The sequence below is a fragment of the Ochotona princeps genome, chromosome 7, assembly GCF_030435755.1.
Source record: "Ochotona princeps isolate mOchPri1 chromosome 7, mOchPri1.hap1, whole genome shotgun sequence".
NCBI classification, from domain to species: Eukaryota; Metazoa; Chordata; class Mammalia; order Lagomorpha; family Ochotonidae; genus Ochotona; species Ochotona princeps.
The window spans coordinates 69,226,423-69,240,588 of record NC_080838.1 but is presented as its reverse complement, the minus strand read 5'-3'; the positions used below and the strand labels follow the sequence as shown (position 1 = coordinate 69,240,588).

At 40.3% G+C, this 14,166-nt stretch overlaps 1 protein-coding gene across 2 annotated transcripts in view; it reads right to left on the bottom strand.

Annotated features, from left to right (window-relative positions):
* Positions 1 to 14,166, bottom strand: part of ANKRD17 (ankyrin repeat domain 17) — a 167,295-nt gene that overhangs the window by 19,120 nt on the left and 134,009 nt on the right. For both annotated transcript variants that reach the window (XM_058667218.1, XM_058667219.1), the window contains 5 exons: positions 11,659 to 11,830; positions 9,283 to 9,730; positions 8,714 to 8,869; positions 5,202 to 5,351; positions 987 to 2,623 (listed from right to left, as the gene is read on the bottom strand). In XM_058667218.1, coding sequence (XP_058523201.1) covers positions 987 to 2,623; positions 5,202 to 5,351; positions 8,714 to 8,869; positions 9,283 to 9,730; positions 11,659 to 11,830 — 2,563 coding nt within the window. The remainder of the gene's footprint in view (positions 1 to 986; positions 2,624 to 5,201; positions 5,352 to 8,713; positions 8,870 to 9,282; positions 9,731 to 11,658; positions 11,831 to 14,166) is intronic.

Below are 14,166 nucleotides of genomic sequence, written 5' to 3'. Positions count from 1 at the left end.
TTTCATTTCTCTTAAAAGCATACGGGGTCAGCACTGTGGCACAGTATGTTAAGCCTCTGAGTATGATGCCAGCATCCCATATGGATACTGCTTCAGTCCTGGCTGTTCCACTTCAGATCCAGCTCCCTGCTAACGCACCTAGGAAAGCAGTGGAAGATGGTGCAAGCACTTGGGCCCCTGCACCCATGTGAGAGACCTGGAAGAAGTCACTGGCTCCTGACTACTGGCTTTGGAATGACCCAGCCACAGCCATTTAGCCCTTTTGGAAGTACAAAAGCAGGAAGTTCTACTCTGTCTCTCTCCTCTGTGTAAATCTTGCTTTCAAATGAAAATGAATAAATCTTGGGGAAAATAAAAAAGGAGGCAGAAACAGAGCAAGACGAGCACACAGAAGAGAGAAACTAAGACACATTTGCAGCAATTTTCCATCCCATTCACTCCCCAATGCCTGCAACAGCCAGGTAGACTAGGCTACATCCAGGAGCCAGAAACTTAACCCAGATTTCCTACATGGATGGCAGAAACAGAAACACTGAGATCATCACCTACTGCGCCCCAGTGCTCACATTAGCAAGAGGCTGGAGTCAGAAATGAGCTGCGACTGGAACTCAGACACTCTGATACGCAATGCTGGGGTCCTAAATGCCATCATAACTGTTGTGCCGAATTCCTACCCAGGCACTCAAGAGAAAAAAACAAACCACATAAAAGACCTTTTTCCCCCCAATTTTTAGTTTTCCTTTTAATACTGTTTACATAATTGAGAGCAATGCATGTCCATGAAAAGATCTTATTGACAGAAAATGCAAGATAAAAATTTACTTCAGCGTTTACAGGTTAACAATTTAGTACACAAGTAACACAACAGTTCACTAAATACAACCTCTGTGGCCACAACCTTGCCATAGACTAAAAACAGTATCAAGATGGCCAAGAACTTCCCCATCTAACGGGCAGTTAGAGAACATTAGAAAATACAAACTCACCTGAGGGACTTGGAGCAGGTCTCTGTAAAGGTGGTCTAAAGCCTGGTGCTTTGGAAGTATCAGACTGATGCAAAGGATCTGAAGTTGGCAAATATGAAGATTTTCCTGACAGCATAGATTCTGGTGTTGACTGAGATGAAACAACAGATCCTCCCCAGAAGGCATGAGCAGAAGTAGGACTGTTTTCAAACAATGTGCTAAATGGCCCAAATGGTAAGGGGGCAGTGAAGTTGGGAGCAATAGGCTTACTTGCTGGATGTACTGAATTCTGACAAGCACTTTGTGTACTTAAGGTCGAAGGTAGCTGGACAGAAGAGGGGACACTGTGAGGTCTTTTAATGTGATTGACATTGAGGACTGCAACAGATGAATTCTGCACTGGAGCTGGATTCTTGTGAGGGGCAGTTGTGCCATGAGCAGGTGGTCTAATAGCAGGGACTTCCATTTTAGGAGCAGCCTGGGAGCATCCCAATTGTGTCTGAGGCAAAGGGTAAGTCACGGGGGCAGTAGAAGGCACCGCCACTGGAGCAGAACTTGTTGTTGCTAAAGGAGGAACAGTCATTCTAACTTCCGGGGCAGGAACCTGAGACTGCTGAAGAGATGGTCTTGGCTCCTGAGAGGCAGGTCCCGGAGGCTGTTGCGGAGTAGAATGAGCTGATGAAGTCCCAGAAGAACTGCTGCTGTTGGGCGGCCTGCTGTTTGCTGCTTCTACTACTGGCGGACTACCTGCTTCCTGTTCAGAAGACGACGCCCCTTTATTCGGAGATGCTGAGCCACAATCTAAAGGGCTAGTTCTAGAAACGCCTCCTGGCTGGGCTGGTGGTGATGGGGAGGATGGGGATGACGCTGGATAGTGTTCTTTGGCAGTAGGCATAGGATATGTGGCGTTGGTGGGTGCAGTGCTGTTGTTGCTTGCTGTGGTTGTGACTGTTGTGGTGGTGGCATTGGATGTCTTCACAACCGTGACAAAAAGCTGCCTTCTGACAGAAGGCGAACTTGGGCTGCCATTTGCAGATGAACCAGGCACCGTTGAAGCTGATGAACTGGTTGTAGTTGTTGGACTTGAAGTTAAAGAACCTGCTGAATTCACCTGAGAACCACTGCTATTCTGATTGCTATGGCGAGGCACCATGTGAGGCTTAGGTGAGTTAGTAGCTCTGGCAGGGCTCAAAGGCCTGACAGGAAAAGGACCCCAAGTGGATTGAGCTGGTGGAAAAGTACCCCCAAAGTGGGTCATGGGCAACCTTGGTGGACGGATCTGCTGGAAAGTCTGAGCAGCAAGCAAAGCATGTGCAAACTGTGGAGGAGGGTAGGCTAATGGAAGAGAGACTGGAAAACCAGGCCTCACGTTGGTCACTGGGTTCTTAATGGTTTTGTGAGCGGATGCAGAAGAAATTGCAGGCACGGTGAGTGCTGTGGCAGTCTGCGATGAGGATGACAGAGCTACAGTCGTCATCTTCATTCCCACTAAGGAGCTGCTAGCAGCAGTGGTGGCAGGTGCTGATGACCCTATTTTGGAATTTGTTGAGGAGCTTTTCAAACGATTCTTTGGGATAAGTTCATCAATTTCTTTATCTGGATCCTTGATCAGAGCGTTGATTAACTGGGTTGCTTGTCTTGTTGATTCCGTGCCACCCCTGTAAGTTAACCGAAAAAAATTAGGTTTAATTTCTCCTACTTCTGAACACATCAGGTCTACATTCAACTGTGTGTGTACCTAGAAGTTAAAAAGCAATTTTATAGCGATAAAAAAATATTAAACTGTCCCAAATAATACTGATATCATTCAGAAGAATAAAATAATTTGTTTCCTAAAAATTCATTTTACTATTGCTCCCTCAGACTAAGAAACCATGCTATTACTGCAAAACATATTGTAATTAGAAAAATACCACACATAAAAACATATAAGTTGGACCTGGTGCAGTAGCCTAATGACTAAAATCCTTGTCTTGCATACATCAGGATTGCATATATGTGCCTGTTTGTATCCTGGCTGCTCTACTTCCCATCCTGCTCCCTGCTTCTGGCCTAGCCTAGGAAAGCAGTAGAAACGGCCCAAAGCCTTGGGACCCTGCACCTGCATAGGAGACCCAAAAGAAGCTCTGGGCTCCTGGCTTAGGATAGGCTCAGCTCCAACCATTGCAGCCACTTGGGGAGTGAAACAGTGGATGGAAGATCTTTCTCTGTCTCTTTCTTTCTGTAAATCCGACTTTCCAATAAAAGAAAAAAATCTTTTAAAGAAAAAAAAACTTCAAAATGTTACTTTTAAATTGATCAATACTAAAAATATGAAAAAACTGAGAAAATAGTATTTTACCTTAAATTCTCCTACTTTGATATCCTCATCTAATACATATTCATGAGTAATTTCGCTACTAGAAGGATAATTATAATTGCTGTGGGAAGATGTCTCAAATCAAGGGAAGAAGGGCAGATGTTTATCCCAATAGCCAAGATACCCTGTTCCATGTCCAAAGGCCTGGGTATGACTTCCAGCTTTGGCTTATGATTTCAGTTTGCTGTTGACACACAATCAGGAAAGCAGCAGTCATGGTTCAAGTGGATGGTTTTCTGCCACCCACGTGGAAGAACTAAATCGAGTTTTGGGTTCCTAGCTACAATCTGTCCCCAGCCTGACTCAGCTCTGGCTAGTTGTAGGTATTTGGGGAATAGGTTAACAGATGGGCTCTCCTGCAATGTAGTAATTTTTTTTAAACTTGCTTTTAAGAAAGAGAAGAATCCCAATAATGTTAACAATGGCCATATTAAATCCAGTGAGACTCTTCAAGAGAATATTGAAGTGAAAGCCTTACGGAGACCCAAAGAAAAAATTAGTCAAAAAGGGTATCTACCTCACTTTTACTTAGCTAAGGCAAGCTGTGGATACCAAAGTATTTCCGAGAAATGCCAAGACAGAAGGAAAGGGGATAAACAGAAAACAAAATTGGTCAATTATCTCTCTACTTTACAGATGGACTCGAGCATCAGCCCAACTGCATATTTTTCATAGTGTATTTTATTTGAAAGGCAGAGTTACAAAGAATGAGGGGAAGACAGACAGAGAGAGAGAGAGAGAGAGAGAGAGAGAGAGAGAGAGAGAGAGAGAAAAAATCTTGCATCCACTGGCTTATTTCCCAAATGGCCACAATGACCAAGTCTGGGCCAGACCACACTCAGGAGCTTGGGCCAGCTCCTGTAGCTTTCCTCGGCACATTAGCAAAGAGCTGGGAGTGCTCCAATGTCACTGTATAGGATGCCAGCTATACAGGTAGTGGCTTTACCATCCACACGACAACGACAGCCCCAAAGTATCTGGCTTTTAAGTCTTAATTGCCATTAAATGCCCTATGAATCTATTTTTAAAAATTCACATTTATTAAAATCATTAAATACAGCTTCTTATAATCTTGCGATTTTTAAATACTATATTTCAAGGATACTTAGAAATCTACAAGTGACATAAGAAAAGTTTACATTTTTTCACTTGGAGGGGTGTCACGGCACAGGAGGTACAACTGCCACTTTGGACCCCCATATCTGATATGAAACACCATATTTACATGGTGTTTTCTGCTAACAGGCAGAGGAGGTACCAGATGATAGGCCAAATACTTCTGTCCCTGCCAGTCACACAGGAGATCAAGATAGAACTCCTGGCTTCTGGTTGTGAGCTGGCGCAGCTCAGGCTGTTGTGTCTATCTGGGGAGTGAACTAGTGGACTGCAGATCTCTCTCTCCCCCTGCCACTCTGCCTCTCAAATAACACATATATAAGCTAATTCTTTTGTCATTTTCATTTTAAACCTATTACTGAGTTCAAATTCTAATGTTGCAATTTTAGAATAATAAATCTCAAAGTCTATTCTTTAAAAAGTCTCAGAACAAAATTAAAACATGAGGCTTACTTATAGAAAAGATTCTAAAAACTTTTCTCACAAGTGTTCACACACAGACATACTTTATATCAAACTAATAAAACATTTCACAAGAATGTATTTCAGTAGCGGAAAAAAAACTATCTCAAATTCACAAAATACACATTTGAAACAAGACTATCATTAAGCGCAAAGTTCCACAAAAAACTCAAATCACTATTTTTGGATAATGTTCTTTGGCAAGTAGGCAAATGATACGTGACATTTGTTGGTATAGTGAGTCATTCATATCTACAGTGTAATAATACAAAGGAAGAAAATTGAAGACATAGATTTGCCTTATAGTTATTATTCGGTCTCCAGTCTTGTCTTTCTGCTTATCAATATCTATGTGTGCACCAGTGAACTCCCGAATAGCATTGATATTGCAGCCTCCTCTTCCAATTACTCTGGATATTACAGTTGATGGAACGGATACTTTCTTTGACCTGTTTGAAAGACGAAAAGATACATGAAGGTAACTTTAATTTTCTTCTTTCTCTCACTCCAGATGAACAGATAAAAGGCAAACGCTAGTGACTAACTAACTACCACAGCTCCTCGTCTCATTTGCTTTGCTGACTAGCATCCTTCCCATGTATACACTAACAGCAAATGTGACAGGTACAGATCCCTTCCGACTTTTACGGATTATACAGACACCAATTAAGAAAACTACAATATGTTATGAACATTCCCACAAGATGAATCAATATGCTCATGAAGTCACAATCACCTAATCTAGCCCAAAAAAGTCAGAAAGCATTGCTTTCTGATTACCTTCTGGTGTTTTACTCATTCTTCACAAGAAAAAAAAATTTTAATGTACATCATTTTAAGAACAGTATCAATAACTTCCGTGTTTCCTGAACATGTCTAGAAGCATTAAAATGGTTTTCTCTAAATATGGAAACCTGCTAAGGATGATAGCAATGCAAAGAAAAAAAAGTCTACTGGGGAAAAAAAAGTAAATTGACGTAACTTTTGTAAGATTACACATTAATTATGACCATTCAGGTTTCATAAAAGTAGATGTAAATTTCAGATAAGTAATTAAAGGACGCTTCTTAAAAAAAAGCATAATTCTAACAGAATCAATTATGCTATATAATTAACAAATAAAACTAGAATATTCAATATCAAATTTTCTTATGTATCAAAGGTAAGATATATATCTATCCTTTGGTGTATAAAACTCATTTATTTCATAATTCCTTTTCTCCCTAAAGGACATGAAAATCAGGGAGTAGCAATTATTTCCAGACTCAGTGGCTAAAAATCACTGCTTTGCATGCACCAAGTTACCATAAAACTACGTATAGTTAATGTCCTAGCTGCTTCACCACTCATCCAGCTCCCTGCTTCTGGTCTGGGAAAGTAGGAGAGGACAGCCTAAAGCCTTGGGACACTGCATCCATGTGGGAAATGTGGAAAAGCTACCGGCTCCTGATCGGCTCAGTTCTGGGTAGCCCTTGGGCAGTGTACCAATGAACAGAAGATCTTTCTCTCTGTATCTCCTGTTTTCTATAAATCTGCATTTTCCAATAAAAATATTATAAAGAAAATAAAAAATCTTTTTCTCCAAATTAGTAAAGAATTCCTTTGAATACCAAAATATTAAATACATATACAGGACTGAACCAATGGCTCAATTAGCTAATCCTCCTCCTTCAAGTGCTGGAATCCAATATGAGCACTGGCTCTTCTGGCCTCTCCACCTCCCATCCAGCTCCCTGCTTCTGGCCTAGGAAAGCAGTGAAGGATGGCCCAAACCCTTGGGACCCTGCACCCAAGTGGGAGATCTGAAAGAGGCTCCTAGCTCCTCGCTTCAGATCAGCTCAGCTCTGGCCATTGCAGTCACTTGGGGAGTGAAGGGAGTAAATCATCGCACGGAAAATCTTCCTCTCTGTCTCTCCTCCTCTCTGTATCTCTGACTTTCCAATAAATATAAATAACTCCTTAAATACATATAGAAAAATGGAATCACCTTAATTTTCTTTTGAAAATACTCCAGTTAGCACAACAGAGTATGAAATGCATTAGTGAGAATGTATGTGTTAGAGACAGGTGTGAAGGGTGCCCAAACATAAAAACCCAACCAACCAATCATATGGTGCATCTGGGGATTGAAAGTAGTAAATTTAATTCATTACATTTCATACATAGCTTATTTCATATATTGAAAATTTTAATTTTTATGAGTTTTCTGGAAAGTTCTTTTTTATTTTTGTTGGTAAAAATTTATTATTTTTTTAATGATTTATTTTATTTTTATTACAAAGTCAGATATACAGAGAGGAGGAGAGATAGAGAGGAAGTGGAGCTGCCGGGATTAGAACCAGCGACCATATGGGATCCCAGCACATTCAAGGCAAGGACCTTAGCCACTAGGCCATGCCACCGGGCCCAAGATTCATTTATTTTTATAGGAAAGTCAAATACACAGAGACAAAGTTTTTCTGTCTGTCAATTCACTGGCCACAGCCGTCAGAGCTGAGCCAGGAGCTCTTCCGGTTCTCCCACATGGGTGCAGGGTCCCAAGGCTTTGGGATGTCCTCGATTGCTTTCAAGCAGGGAGCTGGATGGGAAGCAGCGCTGCTGGGATAGGAACTGGAGCACACATGGGATCCTGGGCAGGTAAGGTGAGGACTTTAACCACTAGGGTATTGTGTTGGGTGGAAAGTTCTTTAAAGTAAGTTAATACATAATGGACCACATCCTTCCAATTTCCAAGGATTTTAAAGGCATCCTTTTCCAGTTTTTGAATGTCACAATTCTATTTTCCAACACGTATTATTTCAAAATTCCTATGCAATTTGGAGTGCATTATTCATAAATATTTATCCTAAAACCTGTAAGATAAAGCTATCCATACTAGGCTCTGGGATTACAAAGTTGAATAATACACAACTCAAACTAGTTCTTCAGCAAATTCCAATACATACTGGGGCCCAACATGCATCATAAGTGTTTCACTTTGTTAGATAAAATCTTCCAATTTTTAACAGTTTTTTCATAATTTCAAATGTGATGTAAGATTGCCTCTTTCTGGCTAGATTCAGCCTTTGCTGTCAGTTTTTTTACAACCTTGGGAATAGTAGAAAGAATTTAACTGTAAGGTGAGAAATACTTCATTAAGATATACAGCACATCAATGGTGACGAAATCAAGGTAGATTATTTGGCAGAACAGTTAAAATGCTGCTTAGGATACTTGGATGACGTATCAGAGGAACGGGTTCCTGCTAAAAGCTTTATTTTAAAAATGTATTTCAAAGGTAGAGCGACAAAGAGAAGGGGTGAGAGCAGGAGAGATAGACCAGGGGAAGGATAAGAGGAGTGGGACAATGTTTTATCTATTGATTCACTTTCCAAATGCCTGTAACAGTCAAGCCTGGATCCTACCCAAAGCAGGAGTTGGGTAGCAGGGACCCAAGTACTTGGGTCACCATACATTGAACTTCCAGGCCCATCAGGGGAAGCTAGATCTGAAGCTGAGTAAACAGGATTTGAAACAGCAGTCAGATATGGAATATCTGCCGTAAGTAATGGCTTAACCAATAGTGTCATTAACAAAATACCCCCAGCTTCCTTCTAATGCACTCCCTGGGAGGAAGCAGTTGATTGCTCACACATGTGGGTTCCTTCCACCTGCATGGGAGGCTCACAATGAGTTCTTGGTTCCTCACTTGATCTAACCTTGGCTACTGCAGATATTTGGGGAGTGAAGAGGGGACAGAAGACTTCTGCCTCTCAAATATATAACAATAATAATAATAAATAAAGGGTGAGAAAACTAACAAAGCACTCACCTTCTTACAACTTCTTTCCATCCTTCTTCCCTCTTCTGACCACGCTTCGGACTTGCTACTGTTAACTTCCCATTTGGAGATGAAAGGGGAGATGGACCAGACTTTGTGCAAGTAGACAGAGAATTACTGGTCCCTTCATTGATAGTCTCTGACAATCTTCAACAAAGAGAGGAAAAGTGTAGCAAATATATATTAGCAAAGCATTTTTAAATGATATACATGATTCTACATTCTTTGGATGAAATTATGGTGAACAAATGAGGACTTTTTCATTCCTCTTAGGAATCAATTTTAATACATTAGAGAAAACATTTAGCAGAGGTGAACCAGAGGAATGAACTCTGTGTAACTACTATTGATATTTTTCACGAAGAAGTTTCACAATAAAAAAAACACATATTTAAAACAGTTCGATCTCTCATTAACATAAAAAATAACCAGTAGTCTTCAACTGTGTTTTTTTAAACATGAAAGAAATTCTTACTTTGTAAGTTTACTAATTCAATTTACTTTGCAAAAATATTTTGTGAAGATACCATAAATAGTTAAAAAGAAAAATTGAAACTAACTTTACTGAGGCCTTGCCAGAAACAGGTTTTCTGTCTTCCTTTGGAAATGTGACAAGAACGGATGGCTGCTTCTTGCTGGTCACTGTGCTGTTGACCACAGCTGGTGAATGATTGTCACTCTTCCGACTGCTGTTGCTATTACTGCTTTCATCACTGCAGCTGGAAATCCTCATGTTATCACTGTCCCCACTCTCGCTGGTACTGCTGCTTTTGGATTCTCCATTCACCTTCTCTGGCTGACTGTATGAAATTGGTAGTGGATCATCAAATATAATTTGAACATTTTCTGGAGTAATTTTATTTTTTCTGTTTTTCCTCTTTGAACTGGTTGTAGTTATGGTGTTATTTCTTTTACCATGGGAACCTGCCAAGGTCGTCCAGGTTGCAGATATACCTATGGTAGTTGTGGTTGTGGCACTTGGCGGCTCAGTCAAGACTTCAGGCTCATCTGAAAAAGTAGAAATATGAATCGGCAAGTTCTAAATGTTTCCTGAATATTTTTAGCTTCAAGTGCCTTGTAGAATAAAAAAACAGAGAGCTCAAGAGTGGTTTCATGTCTAAAAAGTCATCTGGCAATCAAGCATTCATTAACAGTAAGATTGATATGATCTGTACCCCTAAGTTCTATCCAACACACAGTACATAGTCATAAGGAATATTTTTGAGAAAACTTGGTAAACATAAATACTTAAATATGCTATGTATCATTACAGAATTATCAAGTTTAAGTACAATAATGTCACTGTAATTAGGTAAAACAAGGTCCTCTTTTGCTTTTCTGGGGGAAGTACATATTCAAGTATTTATGGATAATTTCACATAAGCAGCACACAAACACACACTCCAAAAGTAGGGGGCTGGTGTTATTGTATATTGAGTAAAGGCAGTGCCGGTGACACCAGAATCCCTTATGGGTGCTGGTTCTTGTACTAGGGTTCCATTTCTGATCCAGCTCCTTGCTAAGGTTTCAGGAAAAGCAGCAGAAAAGGGTCCCACTATTTGGGTCCCTTTCACACATATGGGAGACCTGAGAGAAATGTCTAGTTCCTGGATTTGGCCTGGTACAGCCCTGGGTTTCAGACCATCTGTGAGCCACCAGGTAAAAAATTATTTCTGTCTCTCCCTCTCTGTATGCTTTAAGCAATTACAACCTCACTTCAAATAATTCATTTGTGCAACTCGTCGTCGTCGTCTTCTATTTTTTTTTTTTTTTTATAAAGATTTAGTTCTTCTTGGGCCGAGTGCTGTGGACTAGCAGCTAAAGTCCTCGCCTTGAACACGCCAGGATCCCATATGGGAGCCGGTTCTAATTCCGGCAGCTCCACTTCCCATCCCTGCTTGTGGCCTGGGAAAGCAGTTGAGGACAGCCCAAAGCCTTGGAATCCTGTACCCGCGTGGGAGGCTGGGAGGAAGTTCCTGGCTCCTGGCTTCAGATCAGCACAGCACCGGCCATTGTGGTCACTTGGGGAGTGAATCATCAGATGGAAGATCTTTCTGTCTCTCCTCTCTGTATATCTGACTTTGTAATAAAAATAAATAAATCTTAAAAAAAAAAAAGGTTTATTCCTTCTTATTCGAAAAACAGACATATAGAGAGAAGGAGAGACAGAGAAAAAGCTCTTCTCTTCTGGGTTTGCTCCCCAAGCGGCAATAATGGCTGGGGCTAAGCCAATCTGAAGCCAGGAGCCAGGAGCCTTTTTTTGGGTCTCCCATGCAGGTGCAGGTTCCCAAAGTTTTGGGTCATCTTTAACTGCCTTCCCAGGTCACGAGCAGGGAGCTGGATAGGAGGTGGGGCTGCCGGAACACAAACCAGTGGCCATATAGGATCCTGGAACGTGCAAGGGAAGGTCTTTAGCCACTAGGCTACCACTCTGGGTCCATGCAGAAGTCCTAATATGGTGAATTATACATGACATTATGGAATCAGTATAAATTTCTTTTAGGAATTAGAAACAATATTAGAATTATGCAAATGAACGGCATTTTTGGGATGTATGTTGAAATATTTTTGGGTAAATACAATTTATTTGGGTAAATGCAATTTCAGTTGGCTCAGAAAAAAATGCATACAGCTATTTAGCAATGACAAATACAGTAAAATGCTAACAATCTTTTTTTTTTTTGTAAATACCACTATTATCTTTATTGACACATTAGGGCCACATTGGCCAATGTTAACAATCTTATAAACATAAACATTTTTTAGAGGTCTGAAAAAAAAAGTGAGGAGTCAGTAAATGAAAAAGCACAAAAACAACTTACAGATGCAATGACTTCAGTGCATTCTGATCTTTTAAGTGACAGCTATTAAGTAAATGTTACCTAGAATTGAATCTATTTCGTGAAACAGATCGGATCACTATTTGGAGAAAATACCTTCAACTTTAAGCTTTTCTTTTTCTTGAGCAGCTTGGAGTTCAAAATTTTCTTTATTTTTGGCTTCAATTTCTTCTAGTTTTCTTCGCTGTTCTTCCTTTTTCTTCCTTCTCTTTTCCTTTCTCTTTTCTCTTTTGGCAGCCAAAGCCAGCCTTCGGCTTTCTTCCCTTAACTGTTAAAAAGATCAACGAAACAGAAATACAACACTGGACTTTACCCTGGAGAAAAAGTTTCCTGATGTCCTTTTATCTTAGGTGAACAACATTGCCATAAAAAATTGAAACTCATCCATTTTAATTCAGTTCTTGATCAAGATCACATTCACACCACTCTAAGAACATCAAATTCATGATAAACACAATCTAATTTTAAACAGTTAACTATATTTAGCTTTATAGCCACTAAAGGAAAATGCAAGTTAAAGTAACAAAAGTACAATTTGTGTGCACTAATTTGACAAAGTTTTAGCAGACAACATTTTTATCAGTACAAGTTTAGGAAGATAAGCCACCTATCAAAATCCCAAATATTCATCCTAAGAATCTATTCTACAAAATTACTCTCTGGTGAAATAAAAAAGGTTTAAGTATTTCCATTACAAAACTGATCATAATGATGAATGGGAACAAGGTAGAAACATGATTGCAAGGAAAAAGTATTATTGATTCACAGAATACCAAGTAAACAGTGAGAAACACCATTTACATCTGTTAGAAGAAGTGTAAGACCTATGATCACATCCTTGAGGTGAAAGGAGGCCATTTGCAGCAATTAGAAAATAAAAGACAGAGACCACCAAGAAAAGGCTTCAACCTGATCACCACAACAGGGCAGAACTGGAAAAAAACGGAACATTCTAACATGTGTTCAAAAGATTATTTTAATGTCAAAAATTTAAAGTCTGATGGTACTATAACCAAAATTTGAAAGAAGTGTGGGTTGCATTTTCTAGGTCTCTGCTTTTTGCCTTTTTTTTTTTAACCCCAAAGATTTATTTTTATTGGAAAGGCAGATTTAGAAAAGGAGACACAGAGAGAAAGCTCTTCTGTCTGCCTGTTCACCATGTGGCTACAAGAGCCATAGCAGGGCTGATCCAAAGCCAGGAACCAAGAGCTTCTTTCAGGTCTCCCACCCAGATACAGGCTCTCAAGGCTTTGGATCATCCTCTACTGCTTCCCTAGGCTACAAGCAGGGAGCTGGATGGGCAGTGGAACAGCAGGGACACAAACAGCACCTGTCTGGGATCCTAGCCATGGAGCTGGGCCTTTTTTACCTTTGTAAATTATCTGCTAGTTGTATGAAAAGGTTTCGCCCATTTTGCTGATTCCTACACCCTGAGATAAAATACACTGAAAAGCAGAACCTAAAGAACACCAGTATTTTCTCACATAGTTTTAAGAAAGAACATATTTAGGGGGAAAAATAAAGATTATGATAGTTTGCAAGCACAGCTCCAGTTAGATCAGGAAAGGAGGTACCTTCACCTTTTCAGAAACAAGAGGAAAAACTGGCAATGAACATCCTTCACTCCCTAGGTCACAGGAGGGGGCGGGGGAGTAGCATCTGATTGGTGAGTTTGAAAGAAGGAATCAGGCACCTGTGACTCAGCTCTTTCCAAATACATGGAGGTAGCCACTTGTCTGCAGCCCAAGTGTGGTCTTCATGTGTTTTCTGCAAATGCATCCTTGTGAAGGAGGTTGTGATTCTGAGACTTTGTGGAATGTGGTAAGTGTAAAGAGGAAAAGAGAAAGTGGGAGTGAAGGGAAAGGGTGTAGCATGAAAAACAAACCAAGCAACTGTGGTTGTAGATATGTATCAAGCAAGCCTCTGAATTAGGAATAAAATTGGTACTTCATTATTGTGTGTAGATGAATGGAAAGGGCTTCAGAAATGTGCAGAGGAGATGGTTTTGCAGGATCAAAATACTCAGTGAAGTTAAAGACTTGGGGTCGTCCAGAGTGAGTTTTTGACTTTGCCTGAATTTTGAACTTGTCTAACGGCAATGTTAAATTATTTCGGTACTTAAGACTGGAAGTTTTCTGTTTTTTGCTTTTTGTTTTAAATAAAACGTTTAAGTCAGAAAGTAAAATTTCATCCCAAACTATCTGGCATATCTGTGGGTGTGGGGCTGATGAGCTCCAGGTAAATTAAGGAATTTGGGTGTGAGACAGGCTTAGGTATGCAAGTGCTTTAGGGGCTTAAAGCATTCAATTAACACAGTGGCTGGTCTTTTGGTTATAGTAATCTGAGCCGGGGTTAAAGTCCAGTCTAAGAGTCATATACCTAAATTTGGTGCTTTGATAGTCATTTTAGGTTCACTAAAGATTGTGGCAGAAGCTCAGAGGTTCTAAAATTATGTTTTTTGTGGGGAGATCCCAGCTACAGCTACAAAAGGAGTTCAACCGTACATTTAAGGCACAGAGCTCTCAAAACTCAAGTTAAGGTAGGGGTTATGGGGAGTCGCCCCAACCAGGCTGCAGCTCCAACCGGTTTGCGTGAGGACCGAGT